The sequence below is a fragment of the Thamnophis sirtalis genome, unplaced genomic scaffold, assembly GCF_051295495.1.
Source record: "Thamnophis sirtalis isolate CommonGarterSnake01/CBP01778 unplaced genomic scaffold, rThaSir2_p1.2 scaffold_2, whole genome shotgun sequence".
In the NCBI taxonomy this organism is placed as follows: Eukaryota; Metazoa; Chordata; class Lepidosauria; order Squamata; family Natricidae; genus Thamnophis; species Thamnophis sirtalis.
Window position 1 is genome coordinate 11,860,560 of NW_028261382.1, and position 17,238 is coordinate 11,877,797.

Genomic DNA, 17,238 nt, shown 5'->3' on the forward strand with positions numbered 1-17,238 from the left:
ACACAGGCGCTGTATGCGTCCTGCGCATGCGTGGAAGCGCAGAATTAGTCAAAACCGGGTAAGGAGCAGGCGCGCGCGCGGGGGCGCAGGTGGCCCCTTCGCCGTTCCCGGAAGTTACTTACTTCCGGGTTCGGCGACCAACCGGTTCGCAGGGACCGCCGCGAACCGGCTGAAACCCACCCCTGTGGTATAGTTTCTCTGGCTTGAGCAGAGGGTTGAACTAGAAGACCTCCCAGACTCCTTCCAGCTCTATACTGATTGATTGATAGTGAATGAATTACACCTGCTTGACATCTCCCCAAAACACTAAGCCACGAACCATGGTTCTTGAGCCACCTCCAGTCTGCACAAGACTCTAAGGCCAAAGTAAACAAATGGGCTTCCCATATCGGAGAAACTCACTGCACATAAGGAGAGCTTGATGGCAACTACAGCATGTTTCAAACATTTCAGCTGGACTTTGAAGAATCGGGATTAAAAAAAAAAAAAGGGAAATTTTGAATTAAGAAACACGGTGCACGATTCCCAATCCTGGTTCTGACTCCCGGGCATTGACGTGGGAGGTGGGGATGACAATACGCATGCACCTGTTGACCCTTTGATGTCATCACAGCTCTTCTCATTGGTGCCCTCAAACATGCTTGGAATCTGCAACCAAAGGAAAACATTGGTACTGCACACGGGTGCAATCAAAAGAAACAAGCAACAACTAACCAAGAGGGCAGAAACCGTGGTCCACCGATTTGAGTACCTTTAGGAACAGCCTCGGAGAACATCGTATTTGGAGACCGTTGAGGGCCACTGAGCATTGAGTTGGTTTACTCTTGGTTTTATTATACATAGTTCTTGAACTAATATACAGTGGCCTCTGGAATCAGGCTTTCAATATTTTGCCAAGGAGCCATATGAACAACCACAAAAAACATCTCGCTTGGCAGAAATTTCCTAATATTTCAGACAACAATCCAAGCCTTCTTCTGCACACTTCCAAGCCGTCCGTTACAAATGTCACTGCCAGTTAGCAGAGGGCATAGATTCCATCATAACAGCGATAGACTGAAGTTACCTCTCCTGCTTCCACTGAGGGAGGTCATATTCTTAAGCCTTTCCTAAGGGTTAAAAGAACTGGGCACAAGCATCAAGAAAACTTCTAGGTGGCAATAGCCATTCCTGGCTATTGTCATTTTGCAATAGTCCTTTTGCAGCTAGATCTCTCTGCTGCCATTTAGAGTTTGCCTGGGTTTTTGCAGCTTGGTCTGGCGGTCTTGGCCTGACCAATAGCCAGGGCTAATGGAATACTGGGCAGTTCCTGGAGAAAACGGTTGGGGAGTCTATTCCCAGATGATGGGTTTGGATCCAGTTACTGTGACAGTTGCAAGAACTATACTATCCATCAAGTGTTTTGACTGGGTCAAACGTATGGTATGAACCAGGGGTGGGTTGCTAATCCCGTTCCAACCGGTTCGGTTGGAACGGGGCCGGCGGCGTCCTCGTGCACGCGTGCAGTTCACGCATGCGTCTTAGCGCCTGCGCGATGCTCCAGCTGCTCGCGGAGACTCACGCAGGCGCTGTATGTGCCATCCAGCTGCTCGCGGAGAATCGCGCAGGCGCTGTATGTGCCATGCGCCTGCGTGGAAGCACAGAAGCCTTCAAAGACTGGTAAGGAGCGCAGGCGGGCGGGTGGGCCCTTCGCCATTCCCGGAAGTTACTTACTTCCAGGTTCGCCGACCAACCAGTTCGCGGGGACTGCCGCGAACCGGTTGAAACCCACCCCTGGTGTGAACACTGCCAGTAAGAAGGACAGTCTTGGTCTCTGGAAGTTAGTCTGCCCTCACATATGGTACTTTGATCATTAATGGTTCACACAGGTTTAAAAGAACTCAGAATGGTGGTTATACTGGAATAAAGGAATATTGGGGCTGCCGCTAGAGGCTGGAATACATGAACCATGAATTGGATGTTGTCATGCATTCTAATTCACTTTATTCCCTTTGGTTACCATTTCCATGGGCAACTTGTAGAAGAGGTAGCAGATGACACCATTTGTATTATGACATCATGGTGCAAAGTAGGTCTTTTGCATCATGATGTGGCTAACACAAGTGACATAATTTGCGTGGTTGGTTGATGACTCCATAATGCACACAATGTCTTCATGGTTTCTATCACAACCTCCATACAACCTGAACAATATGCACAACCATCGGGCTGCAACGGTTCGTGTTGCTCCACTCTGAACCTGGTTCGGGATTTCAGAGTGAGCTGAAAGCTAGCCTTGCCTCAAATCCTAATTGATGTCAGTCCTGCAGCGGTTCCTTTAAGAATCTTTGGCCTGCAAAGGGGGGGATTTAGCAAAGGGTAGAATGTGGTGTTTTCAAAATAAAAAATTCCTTCCTAGAAGCTCAAAAGCTCATCTTTTGTCTCCCAAACCTTTACACCTGACCGGAAGCAGTTAGGCGTAGATGCCAGCGTGGAAGAAGAAGATTGGACCATGTGATGGACTGTGGGTGTGGGGGCAAGATCATGAACTTTTAACTGGGTGGGATTCTGATGTAACTTCCAGAGTCAGAATCCCATAGCACTATGCCAACATGCCTGCTTTATTAAATTTAAACTTTAAGCATAGTTTTGGCTTCGACTCTGATTTAATTTTACATGGTATTTGGGAAGCTAACAATTGAAACAATGCAAATTCTCGTTCCTAATTTAGCCGGAGTGGAGCAAGGAAAAGTTGAGAATAGGGAGTGAGCGAGTACAAACGCTTTCCGTTAACACACTGAAGACAGCAGCTGAATTGGCCAGATTTCCATTGATCCATAACTAAGTAGGCTGAACTGGCAATGGTGGGCTGCTGCCAGTTTGGACCAGTTCGGGTGAACTGGTAGTTGTGACCTGGCACAATCCCGACCTGGCACAATCCTGTGCAGTGTCAAAAACACAATCACTGTGTTTTTGACACTGCACTGCACGTGTGGAAAGCGCAATGATGCCATACGCATTTCCGGTGCTGGGAGAATCGGTAGTTACAGTATGCGACATCCACCTCTACAATCACTTCACAAATTGTTTGGAATTAATCCTGGTTGGCCAAGTTTACAATCAACCACAAAAACTGCAAAGAATCTTAACAAGCATCTCTCTGCAGATTCATCTTCCCAAAGTAAATTATCTACTAAGACGCACATTTTTTTTTTAAAAAAAATCAAATTCATCCAAGAGACATGTATAAAGAAAACAAAATATGGTACTCTGATCCTGGCCTGCATTCGCCTAACATGCTTAACCTGGTGAACTGGCTTAACCCATTCTTGGGACTGACACAGTACCTTAGCCAGTTTGGTTAAGGTGAACTTGGTTAGCTGCGTTGTGTCAATGCCCAAGGTTTGTTTTATTTGTTTTTCTAAATGAAAATCTGGTGGCCAAATTCACACAGACACCACTACAATCCTATGGGTTCACATTTCAAAAGGCGTAAGGTATTTCTTACAGAAGAGGGGATTCCAATGAACATGTTCCAAAAATGCATTGGAGAAGCACCACTTTATGCCCATCTGCAGAATACCTTGCCAACCTATGCATAGCCAGGTGTTTTATATATATATATCTAAATCAGGACTTAATATACATATTGCCAAACATGGTCCAAAATGAGCTTTGTATAGATGGACCTTTATGACAGATGACCTGCTCCTCTGTAATAATGTGCGGATGATGACTGTTTGTTTCCATTGTGCACATCCACAATTGTGCTACAGGATCCAATCTGGGTCAGTCGTTGGGACCAGCGGCTTTGTCTTCTGAACTTTTGGATTCATGCTGGAGCCCATCCTCAGGGAACTTCTCTCTAGCAGAATGTGTGTTGGTCTCTGCTAGAGAGAAGTGTTGTGACCCACCGATGGCCTGGCAGCAAAGTTGGACAATGAGGAGGTTGGGGAGAAACATGGGCCAGTCCTGGGGGCTGAGGAAAGCTCAGACAAGGCTTCTGTGTCGGAAGCAGAGAGGAAGCTAGACAGCAGTGAGGCAGAGGAACAGCTGGAGCCTGTTCCCAGTGGGCACATTTGCAGAGTTTCCAGAAGACAACTAAGAAAGCAGGGTCGACTTAGAAGTAAAGCCACACCTTGGAAGTGATTGCCCCCCCCCAATAGGAAACAAAAGAGGTGCAAATGGGGAGTGGGCTTTTGCAGGAAATAATTCATTCATTCGTTCATTTCAAGAGTGGAAAGTTCTGTTTGTGACTATAAGAAACTGTGCCAAATTTTGCCTCGCCCTGCATTTGGAAACTAGTTATTTGGCAGCTCTCCAAATGAGATAAGGTTCGTGTGGATAAACATTCCTCTGAAAGACTGTTTGCTAAGCCTTGCGGACTGTGAATGAAAGGAATTCACAGTCATATAAATAAAAGGGGTTTTGCTGGGACCAAGACTTTGCTTCTTGCTTTTTAAGGAAGCCTGGGTTAGAACAAGAATTTCCCCGAGGATGGCCTCCAGTACAACTCCGACTCAGAAGACAAAACCTCTGGTCCCGGTGATTGACCCAGACTGATCCTGCAACATTATCCTGGGACACATCTATTCACCTTCACAATGGTGCTACTTTAAACGGCCTCTTTCAACACGTAAAAGGAATGAGGGAGGATTTTTTGTAATATTTTCACTTTCTTGCTTATAGTTCCAAGAATGTATGAAAGCCAAGAAGCACTTCTTGGAAGTCATTCGATTGCAGATGGCCAAAGCTGGATGAAAGGAAGACATTTAGGTACCATTTGTGGAGGTGGGGGAAAAAAAAGTCAAAGGACTGCGGTGCACATGCCAGGTTCTTTTTCATAAATGTGACATTTATGCAAATGTTCCCTTTCAGAAAGGGCTTGTTCAACGCAACCTTTTTTTGGTCTACAGCAGATGGCATGACCTCCAGACCCTGGGATGATCTCAAAGGAACCTGTAGGGCGAGACCAGATTACAAACAGCCCTTATGAATCCCAGGGGTAGGAACACACAATGTCTCCAAGAATCGCACAATCTGTTTTCGAAACTTAACCCATAAAGAACGTGTAACAAAATGGGATACACAATACATTCAGATAGTTTACATTTCGGGAAACGCTAAGGGTTGCTCTCTGTCTGGTAAATGCAATATTGTACAAGAATTAATAGTCATCTATATATAATAATTCAGTATAAAAGTACAGGAAGGAGAAAAAACACCCCCACTTTTTGCTCTTCATCCATTTCCAGTTACAGGAGGACACGGGGAAAATCCACTTGTAAAAATTTAAACCGAGGAGCCTTTAAGTCTGCGAGGCATGTTGCTGGTTTAAAAGGATGTTGTACTTTTTTTCTTTAAAATGAATACAATTTAAAAAAAAAAATACACCTAAAATTCTTTGCATGCTTGCTTTGTTGGGATCCTCCGACGTATCCTTCCCAACTAGTGGGAACATTTTTTATTTTTATTTTTTGCCATACGGTGGTATGTTAAACATCGATGGGATATCCAAAGCAAAGTTCTGTACAAGGCAGTTTGTCGAATCAGCCATCCTGGGGATTCACGATTTCATAGTACATATTGGAACCACAATGACCAAAATAACTGTACAGGCGGCGGCTGCAATTAGAGCAGATATTTTACAAACTTTCGCTCTTCGGAATTCAGCCTCCTTACGCTTTATTAACGAATCGTATCCTGGTGTATAGATATCCTCCATCCAATATTCTAAATTGTTGGGATTCAAGGATTCTTGAGTCTGAAATTAAATAAATACAACAAACAAAAAGTGGAGGAGCATTAAAAAGACAGGTTCTCCATCTGTTAGATTTCCTCCTCTCTCTCCGTAAATCATTCACCGCATACATTATTAGCTGGCTGAGCAAAATATGTTACCTTCACAATCTGGGTAGATCTGATCCAGCATGCTAGGCTAAAATATACTTTGTGTGGTTCTTGTTTCTTTCTTTTTCTTTCTTTCTTTTTCTTCATTACCCAATTAGATAGCATCATCATTTCCTGCCAGTGAGAACAATTGCCTCCAGAAGTTGTGAATGCTCCAACACTGGAAGTTTTTAAGGACAACCATTAGTCTGAAATGTTCTAAGGTTTCTTGCCTGAGCTGGAAGTTGGACTAGAAGACCTCCAAGGTCCCTTCCAGCTCTGTTATTCTATCACTGCTGGAAGGGAGTGGCTGTCAATAAATAGAAGTGATCCTTGGCTCCATATTGAGAAAGTATAATTTTATTATAATACAAGTATATTGCAGTAATGCATAGCCAGAACTGAGAATCATGCAGCAAAATCCCTAAATTCAACATTTCCCTCTTTTAACTGCCTCCAGTCACTGACTCCCCCCCACTCGCCCCCCCATGACCAACCAGGTTCAAGCAAGATGTTTTCAGAATGGACCAGAGGTGGGTTCCTACCAGTTCGCACCTATTCGGTAGAACTGGTTCGTTAAATCTACCGAACTGGTTAGAAGAGGTTCCACCAGTGGACCCGGAAAGCAGGCCACACCTACAGAAGAGGTTCCAAGATCTTTTGAAACCCACCCCTGGTCCTTGGATATGATTATTCTACACTATCATGCTCCTATTTATAAAACTCAGTGCCTCTGTGAAAGGCAAGGATGACTACTGCGTTTGTGGTGCAATCAGAACATTGTGTGTGTTGAAGTTGTTTTAACGCAAACCAAAGATGCCTTTTAAAAAACAAGTTTAAATCATGTTCTTATGCATGCCAGTGCTGTGTGTGAGGTAATTTAAGGTGGTTCTGACAAGTGTCGTCGGCATCTTCATATCCGGTCACATGGGCGGCAAGCCACTCCCATCCGGTCACATGGACGGCAAGCCACTCCCACAAAGGAGGCCACACCCACAGAGTAGGTTCGAACAATTTTTGAAACCCACCACTGGAATGGACATTTCAAATGTAGTATGTGTCCAGCTGCATTCTTCTCTGAGTTGGATGACCTTGAAGCAGCACCTCAGGGAGTTACAGCAGTTACTACTTTCGCTTTCCCACAAGCATTCTCCCGTCCCTCTCCCCAGAGTTCACTACCTCATGGTAGTGAAGCACACAAGCACACAAGGTGGCAGTTGAGAGGGATGTTTGCTGATGATGTTACCTAGTTGGGTAATGAAACATCTGCACAAAAGCAACCACACTCAGAGAGCACCAAGGACACCGTAGTTCAACCCTTAGCTATGAATATTCTCTTGTGGTTTTTTACTGGTTTTTTTTCTATTCTTTTGTTATTAAAATGCTATTGTTTCTTTTCTTTTGTTATTAAAATGCTATTGTTTCTTTACTTTGGGTATTAATTGATTGCTTGCCATCGAGAATCGTTTGGCAGTTGAGGTGGCTCATACATGAATTAAATCAACAACATTGGTAAGAGACCAGATTTTCCCATTTCTCTTTCGTCTCCTTGCCACTAAATGTGGAAAAATATCACAGTCTCCCAAATTCCTCTTTACTGAAAGAAAGTATAAAAACATAATTTTTTAACCCAATGCGATGAGGGGTGTGTGTGTGAGAGAGAGAGGGGGGGGGGGATTATTTATTTATTTATTCAGTTTTAAAAGCCACCCATTTTCCAAGCAATTCTAGCCAACTAGGGTTAAAAGTATCACATTGCAAAATAAATTATCAATAAAAACACCAGTTAACTCCAAAAGTGCAGATGTAGTTTAGGTTGCATCTTGGCTCAGGGCCAGGGAGAAAATAGGACTTCAAATCCCCCCTATAAAAGTGAAAATAATTTATTCTGCATGATGTTGTTGTGTTTTGGTAATCAAAGGACTGTGATTTTTTTTAAAAAAAACCAAAACATCAGAGGGAATGAAGATCTGTCTATCTTATTGCCCTCTATTCCCAGAGATTCCCAGCATATCATTCCAATAAAATAAAATTCAGTTCTAATTTATCTGATTTACATTTCATAGGCAGCATGAACTTCTTGCATTTGTCCCCAATTTTAAACCTTTGGTGCAATTTTAACTTTAGTATAACAATATAAATTGTATCTTTACAATTAAGAGCCAAGGTGGCGCAGTGGTTAAATGCAGCACTGCAGGCTACTGCTAGATCAGCAGGTCAGCGGTTCAAATCTCACCGGCTCAGGGTTGACTCAGCCTTCCATCCTTCCGAGGTGGGTAAAATGAGGACCCAGATTGTGGGGGCGATATGCTGACTCTCTGTAAACCGCTTAGAGAGGCCTGAAAGGCCTATGAAGCGGTATATAAGTCTACTGCTATTGCTATTGCTATATGGTTTTATTTGTTTCCTAGTATGATTTGATTGCTTATTAGTAACCTATGACTATCATTAAGTGTTGTATCTTATGATTCTTGGTGAATATTTTTTATTTTATTTTTCTTTATGTACACTGAGAGCATATGCAACGAAGACAAATTACTTGTGTGTCCAATCACACTCGGCCAATAAAGAATTCTGTTTCTGTTTCTGATTCTATTCTATTCTACTCTATTCTATTCTATTTAAATGTTAAACATTGGGTTTTCTTTTTCTTTTAAGATGCATCTTAAAAGAGCTGAGGTGGCGCAGTGGTTAAATGCAGCACTGCAGGCTACTTCAGCTGACTGCAGTTCTGCAGTTCGGCTGTTCAAATCTCACCGGCTCAGGGTTGACTCAGCCTTCCATCCTTCCGAGGTGGGTAAAATGAGGACCCGGATTGTTGTTGGGGGCAATATGCTGACTCTGTAAACCGCTTAGAGAGGGCTGAAAGCCCTATGAAGTGGTATATAAGTCTAACTGCTATTGCTATTGCTATTGCATCTATAAGAGGCATACCGTGCCTGTATTATTTAATTTTCAGCCCCAAATGGACAAAACTCTGGGACGATCTAAAGGAGCAGATGGGTCACCATGGATCTGAAGGCTGTTACACTATTGTGATATTGATAGCAGCATCTTGGGCCAGTCCCGAGGGAAGGATGACAGTTAACAGGATGGGAAGCAGAACGGTTATATTTGAAAGCTTTCTGATTTATTCAAAAGAAACAGAAAAACTGTGCTAGATCTGGCAGCACAAAGGTAGGCGTGACGGTTCCCTCGACTCTCCTGCCCCCAAATTTACCAAGGTGGGACAGATAGGCTCCTTCTGAAGCGGAACACTCTCACTCCCTTGTTGCAATGCTTCTCTGCTTTTCACTTGGCAGCCTTGCTAAAAAAAAAAAAACAACGGCTGACAAGATGCCCTCGAGTCAAATCAGAGCAGCACCTTGTGACTGAACCTTTCCACCACCCGAGTCTGTTGGGGCTCCAAGTGGCTGATTAATTCCGAATCTTGACACCTGAGCAACAGAAAGCTGCGAGAAGTATCTTGTCTGTAGGGAGATCAGAAGGAAGATAACTGCGGTTTCCAAAAATAATAATAATAATTATCCCCTCTGGAATTTGGGATGACGGCAAACGGGTACAACTGGCAAGCTACCAAATCAGAGATGGTATTCAGCCAGTTCTGACAGGGTTCCGGAGAATCTGTAGCGGAAATTTTGAGTAGTTCGGAGAACTGGCAAATAGGCTGGCCATGCCCACAGCTTCCTCCCAGCTGATCTTCTTTTGTTGCCCTGAACAGGAGAACAGAGCTGGGAAGCAGGTAATGGTGTGGGGAGGGAATGGGGATTTTGCATGTATCTTTCCCCTGCCACGTCCACCATGCCATGCTCACCAAGCCACGCCCACAGAACCGGTAGCAAAAAGAATGGAATCCCACCACTGAATCGGTCCCTGGTGCCCAAAAGGTTGGGGACCGCTGGCCTGTAGGCAGAGTCGGATCCCCAAGAAGAGGGAAGAAATGTCTTACCTGTAGGTCCAAAGATGCCAACTTCCCTTTCTCTCCCGAATTCCTGGTGTATTCCTCAACGGTCCACGAAGGCTGGACTCGTTTCACTTCAGCCAGCTCTGTCAAGCGCATGTCTGTGTAAAGAGGGTTGGTCTTCATATGGGATTTGAGTGATGCCGGATAAGGGTGAGGGCTAAAGACTTGCTCTATCAGGAAACCGTCTTTGGGTGGTTTGGAATGGCGAAATGGCTGAGGGATTTCATACTGCCGATCGGCCTGCAACAAGGTGTGAAAGTTGGGTGGGTATCCTTAGAAAGGCCCAAAGGGGATTCTGAGCCGACTACAACAGAAAACATGCATGCATGATGATTCTGAAGGGGTTTAGCATTAAAGGTTCGCTGTGCAGAGGAGATCTTGCATATACATTCAAACTTTTCCACATTTTCAAACTTTTTCACACTACCAACCTGCCTTCCATTGAGGACCTGTGCACTGCACGAGTCAAAAAGAGGGCTGTGAGAATATCTACAGACCCCTCACATCCTGTACATAAATTGTTTCAACTCCTATCCTCAAAACGACACTATAGAGAAGTGCACACCAAAACAACTAGACACAAGGACAGTTTTCCTCTGAATGCCATCACTCTGCTTAAAAACTAATTCCCACAACACTGTCATATTACAGTATCTACTAAGACTGCATTACTATTATTCCTCCCTTCCTTCCTAGTACCTATCTTTCCCTACTTATGACTATAATCACGTTGCTTGTATCTTTCAATTTATATTGTTTTATTTGTTTCCTAGTACGATTTGATAGCTTATTAGAAACCTTGACTATCACTAAGTGTTGTATCTTTATTTTCTCAATGAATGTATTTTATTCTCCTTATGTACACTGTAAAGACAAATTCTTTGTGTGTCCAATCACACTTGGCCAATAAGGAATAAAGAACTCTATTTTTAAACATGCCCATTTATACCCAAAGAGTTTGGCATAGCGGTTAAGGCATCAGGCTACAAACAGGAGATCATGAGTTCCAATTCTCCTTTATGCACAAACCCAGCTGGATGATCTTTGGCCAGTCTTTCTCAGCCCTAGGAAAGAGACAATGGCAAACCACTTCCAAAATGTTGCCCAAAAAAATTCCGGTATCTAGTCCAGGTAGCTGCCAGGAGTCAAGATTGGCAAACATATACCAAAATTATACCTGTTCTCCCAAAGCAAACTTCTTGTACCGACAAAAACCCCTTTTATTAATTGACTGTGAATTCTGCTCATTCACATCCAGCAAAGTATTTCAAGGGAGGATTTACAGTCACAGACCTTATCTGGCTTGGAGAGCTGCCAGGACGATATTTGCAAAACTTGGCAAGGAGTCTCAGAGAGTCACAAACCAATTAAGCGAACTAATTGTCTCCTGCAAACTCCACTCCCCTTTTGCTCCTCTTTTATTTCCTCTGGGAGGAGCCATTTATTGTCCACCTGTGGCCTTACTCCCAAGTCAACCCCTGTTCTTTAGCTGTTCACTTTGTCTGGCAACTCTGCATGCACACACTGGGAACAGGCTCCAGCTGTTCATCTGCCTCACTGATGTCTGACTCTGAAGGCAGCTGATAACTGGCATACGGCTCTGGTCCCCTCTCTGCCTCCAACAAAGATCCCCCATCAGAGCCTTCCCCAGACTCCCGGACTGGACCATGTTCCTCCCCAACCTCCTCACTGTCTGAATCTGCTGCCAGCTCTGCTGGCCGCTGGCGGGCCACAACCATACACAAACTTTCATTGTTTTAAATGTCTGCTTCATTAAACAGATTTAATAATAATAATAAAAGGACTAATCACATTATCTAGAAAGCGTTTGAGACTTGTTGCTGGGAGGGAGAGCGTGAACTCTCATCGCACATTCCAGCTCCTACCAAGCCAACAATTCGAAAGTGTGCAATAACAAGTAGATAAATGGGCATCATTTGGGTGAGCACCTTCATGGAGATGTGAAAGGAGCCCCCAATTGGACGTTGGTGATGTCATTGACAAACCCTTTCACCTCTTTGTTGCTTCAGACACAGGATTATTAGTATTAGGAGCTTAGGAGAACATCTCAATTCTACTTCTATGCAAAAACATGAATATATTACTGATTGAACCTGGGGGAGGAAAAAAAGGAATTATACCTCTTTGGATTTCCGGTGCCAATCTTTGTTTTCATTCCCACTTCGCTCTTTCATCTCTTCCTCTGTGATGCCAGCTTGGTTGGTATAGGGGATGGCACGCCAGTCTCTCGGAGAGTTGGAAATGCTTGCAATCTTAGATTCGGTGGCACTGTTTTCCTCGGTTAAAGATCGTGAGGATCTCCTGGTGAACAAGCTCTTTTTCAAGGCTTTGACACGAAGGCTCTCACTGTTGCTGCCACTGGCATCCGAGCAGCACCAGTCCGGGTTATTCTCCAGTTTGCCCCCGTGGGACGAGTTGTGGCATGAAAAAATCCTGGGGGAGGTGCTGTCTTCCGAGGGAATCTCACTGGTCAAGGAATTAAGATCAAGCTGGACACTCATACTCTCCGGCTGCTGGATCTTTTGGTCCAGTTTGTTGAGCTTCCCCAGGACCTGAGAAATCTCATCCCTGACCCCAGAGAGGGATTCCAGTTTCTTTTCGATTTCTCCAATCCTTAGGACTAGTTTGCAAACACTGGTTTTCAGCTCGTCGTCTGTGCTGCTGATCTCCAGCCGAGACACTTTGTCTAGATTGTTGCCAGCACTTCCGTTGGAAATTTTAGCTAAATGGTGTTCGGGGGAGCTTTCACAGTCGGATTTGTGGATCTGAGAAAGGGAGCCAGTGCTGTTATAACAAGACGATTGGATCACGCCTGTAGAGCCAGAGACGCTCAAATCATCCAGAAATCGGAAAATATCGCTAATGTCGTCGCTGACGATTTCAGAGTCGTCGTCAGATTGCTTCAAGGAGTGTCTCTCGCCATACTTACTTTGGTTTGGGTGGGTCATCTCCTTGAATTTTTTGTGTTCCAGCCCTTGCCGATCGGTCTGCGTCCCAACGCTACTGGTTTTATCAATGCTTTGAAGCTGAACGGCGGTGCAGTTAATGCTTTTGTCTTTAAATTTTTTGATGGGCTCGTGCTTGTCGACTTCTAAGATGGAGGGGATGTCTTTGGATTTATGCCCATTTGATTTGACCCCGTAATTGGCCTGCATCATGGCTTGCTGTTCTTTAGAGCTGAGATACTGTTGGTGCCTCTCCGAAGCGGAAAAATTGACCGGCTGGCTCTTTGAACTTTGGTATTGGATCTTCTCTTCTGGCTGTTTCCTGTTAAAAAAGGATCTTTCAAAATCAGGGACTTCCTCCGTGTTCAAACTCCAACTCTTGACTGGCCAGGGAGTTGATTTGCTTGGCTTTCCCAACCATCGTTTCGTCTCTTGAGGACCAAGGATAGTTGTTGGGCCAAAATAGGTCGAAGCTTGGAGATCATCTAAGCTTTCATGCTTGGCTCGTCTCTTCTCCGGAATGGGGGAATAAATGGGATTCAAATACTGGTTACTGTAAGGTATTTCGAAGCTGTGGTTGAAGAAGGTCTGCTTGGTGGTTTCCTTTTGGCTTGGGGGTTCTCCGAGCTCATCGTCCGCTTTGCCTGGAGGCGACATCAAGCTGGGCGAAATGGTGATGAGGTTATGGAAGTCTTCCTTGAAGATGTTGCGCTTCTGCATACAGGACTGCATCAAAAAGGGCTCGTCGCTTGGAAGGAAGGATTCCTTCATGCCCGAGCTGGGAGGCAGTGACTCCTGGTCTGAGATGGAATCCGTGTCAATGTTCATGGGGAAGTAAGTGCTCTGCATTTCACAGGGGGGAGAATTGGCAATGGTGTACGTTGCCAAAGCTTGCAACCGATCAAGAGAAGCGGTTCGGCCTTTGACCTCTTTATTCACCCCCAGCAAAATGTTCATCTCTGAAGTGGGTACAAACGGAGGACAGTCTTTGCAATCCCCCTTCCTACATTTGGAAGCCCTCTTGCTGGAGTAACCCCTGCCGAATTCCCCGTCTTGCAGTTCGCAGTTCCCCGCGCAGTCCGCCATATTGCACGCCTCGTTGTCCGATCGGCAGGAGTCCAGCGAGTCTTTTTTCCTCACTTTCTCTCGGGTGATGGGCAGCTTCTCCTTGGCCATGCCCCCGTTCATCTGGATGAGGTTGAAGATGGTCACGATATCGGCGGCCACCATGATCTTCTTGGACTGCTGATTGTTGACGTTGCATCTCATTTTGTCCTTGAACAAAGTGGCCGGGAAATTGGGATCCAGGCAGGCCGTATAGAAAAGCACGCTCCGTAGCTTGGCCAGCTGGGACAAGTCAAATCGAGCACATAATGATTTGCAGAGGTCCTGATAGGAAACAGAGTTCTGCTTAGTATCCAGTTCCTCCAAGATGTTCACCAGGAACACAGAAGATTCTTGATGGCCCTCCATGGTAGGTAGGAAGAGCTGCAGTTCACCTTTAAGGTTTTTGCTCCGGTTCTCTGCTAATTTATAAAACAAAACAAAAACGCAGTTATCACAAGTCATTGCATCTCAATGATCTACTAGTGGCTGATGAAGAGAGGGTGTTGCAGGTATAAAAACTGCAGTACCCCTTCCAAAATATTCAAAGTTTGTCTTTTAGCAGGAAGGGGTTCTGAAGGATGATTAGGCAAACAGAATAGAATTTACCATGTTCTATGTCTCTTCTGAAGAGTTTAGAGTAATATCTATAGCTCTCCCTTTCTTCCTCCCTCCCTCCATCTATCTCTCTTCATCTCTCTTTATCCATCCATCCATCCATCCATCCATCCATCCATCCATCCATCCATCCATCCATCTATCATCTCCCAGAATGTATCCTTGTACACAGGGATCACAAGCACAAGGCTAAAGGTAAAGGTTCCCCTCGCACATATGTGCTAGTCATTCCCGACTCTAGGGAACACTGCTCATCTCCGTTTCAAAGCCGAAGAGCCAGCACTGTCCGAAGACGTCTCCATGGTCATGTGGCCGGCATGACTAAATACCAAAGACACATGAGACGCTATTACCTTCCCACCAAAGGTGATTACTATTTTTCTACTTGTATTTTTACGTGCTTTCAAACTAAGTTGGCAGAAGCTGGGACAAGTAACGGGAGCTTACATTGTTACGCGGCGCTAGGGATTTGAACTGCCGACCTTTCTGATCAACAAGCTCAGAGTCTTAGCCACTGAGCCACCGCGTCCCTTCACAAGGCTACCACATCATTTTTTTTATATTTAAACAATTCTTTGAGCATGGCTGCTAGCAAGGCCAGAGCTAGGGGATCTCCTTCACTCAAGGTCATCTTAATGACCCCCCTTTCCAAGAGGTAGAACTCAACTCAAGGACCTGCCTTCTGACAAATCGGTCTTTTGTTAATAGACACAATCTATTACGGTAGCCATTTTGTGATTGTTTTTCCCCCTCTCAAATTACTCCTAATCTCTTATTGGGCCAGGCTACAATTTTATGTAAATTCATCATTTCAACCCTCCAAATATGTCCTGTTGATTATGTCCCGGATTCCCCACCAGGAAATAATAAATAAAACAACTTTGCTATCATTAATTAAGAGGGCTGCAAAAAAATCCAGACCACTAGATGGCAGATGAGAAACACAGAAAGCCAGCTCTTTGCTGCCACCTAGGTGCCATCTCAGTTTAGGCAGCCCAGATATGGTAACAGATAGGGTTAAGCATGAATCACATATCACTTTGCAAGGTTTATATTCATCAAGGACATTAATTTTGCTTGCAGTTACCCTTTGAAAGAGAAAAAGAAACTAAAACACATATCGGACTCCACTTCCAAAAAAAAAAAGACCAAGCAATATTTGGTCAATATGCGTAATGTGTTCCATTTACAGAATTAAAGATTAATGGAAACAATTGCAGAATTTTAAAGTATTGTAGGAAGTTAGCACCTATCCTTCTTCTAAAAAATGAAATATTTTGGGAAATATTGAAAAGACAGAATATTATATTTCTCTGGATGAGAAAAGGAGAAACATGTTTAAAGACAAAACAGCCCCCTGCCCCCCACACCTTTGTCAATGGGCCATTAAGGCCTGAGCCAATCTATTCTACATAACAAAATATCTACCTACTTAAGGCAGAGCCATAATAGGAATCCCAAAGCTCTTTCATTACATCATCACTCAACAACAGCTCAACCAAGCTTGGGACTCAAAAGACAGACAGCCTACAAAGTTAGCTAAGACCCCCCCCCCCGCCTCCTGGGAGCCTGACCACCAATCAGAGTGGATTTCTTTCCCAGGAGCGGGAGGCTCTGGGGTGGGGCCCAGAGAGGGCATAAAACCAGGGCACTCTCAGCATCTCTTCCCTTTTTCCCCAGCATCTCAAACCATGTGGTCCTGTCCACCATTAAACCATCTTTCCAAGCAGTCTCCGTGTTCCCAGTGCCTTTTCCCCCCACTTGGAGTTGAACCAAGATGGACATTTCTTTCAACGGTATAAACTAGGACCCAGAAGAGAGAAGCAGCTCTTATAAACATTTGTTATTAATTTGATCCAAACTTGTTGGGACAGTCCTGTTTCAAACCTGTTCTCATAAGCCTACACAATCCCTACTCTGTTCCCCCTATTACTCCTCTGAGAGTAAGCCTTGAACTTAGCAAGCCTTACTTCTTCTATTTAAAATTGCCTGCTGACATATATGTGAAAGAGTAACTTTACCATATGTAAACAAAACCACCAGTTTTCGCCACTGAATTTGTCAAAGGATAAGTACCGGTTTTCCCCCCCATTTGTAATTTACGTAATTTACTATCAATATTGCTGCTACCAATGCTACATGCAGTTCAGCACCTTATGCTTTCAAACATTTTATCCCCACGCCCCTGGCATTCAACGTTATAAATTTGATTCTATATTTTTCACAAAGGTTTTCCAGGCAGGGGTGCAGGTGAGGGAAGAACTTGCTATCCATCCTTATTTGCCATGATTGAAACCATATTGGTTGTCACGGCTGGGGTTACAACAGGGCAAAGATCAGTGGTGCAGTTTTCAAACACGTTTGGTAAGGAGCAATGCTCATAGCACGCGCATACACACGCGCGCACACACACACACACACACACACACACCAAAGGTACACAGAATTCAACTGAGCAAGCGAAATGTGAATTCTTTTGTGGGCCATCCCATGCTACGTCGAATCCATCAGTGGTCTCCTGCTAGAATCACACAGATATTCAGGTATGCAGGAAGGGGAAAAAACCCCACCAATATAAGCAGTAAGGAAGACTCTGCCCTTCTAACTGTACCATTCTGCCTCACTGTTTACATTCCCCTCCTCCTTCACCACTGCAACCGATGTAAGCTCTTTTCAGCTAACTCTACTGAATTCTCCGTGGCTCTCGTCACACATGGA

General features: G+C 44.4%; 1 protein-coding gene across 4 annotated transcripts in view; it reads right to left on the reverse strand.

Annotated features, from left to right (window-relative positions):
* Positions 1-5,002: 5,002 nt before the first annotated feature.
* Positions 5,003-17,238, reverse strand: part of MINAR1 (membrane integral NOTCH2 associated receptor 1) — a 15,609-nt gene continuing 3,373 nt past the window's right edge. Inside the window, exons 2-4 of one of the 4 annotated variants that reach the window (XM_087704285.1) lie at positions 11,974-14,321; positions 9,818-10,072; positions 5,003-5,743 (exon numbers count right to left, since the gene is read on the reverse strand). In XM_087704285.1, coding sequence (XP_087560411.1) covers positions 5,546-5,743; positions 9,818-10,072; positions 11,974-14,271 — 2,751 coding nt within the window. In that variant the 5' untranslated portion in view covers positions 14,272-14,321 and the 3' untranslated portion in view covers positions 5,003-5,545. Of the gene's footprint in view, positions 5,744-5,896; positions 6,050-9,817; positions 10,073-11,973; positions 14,325-17,238 lie in introns of those variants that run through there. The other 3 variants (XM_087704284.1, XR_015695425.1, XM_087704286.1) reach the window with 3 other exon arrangements.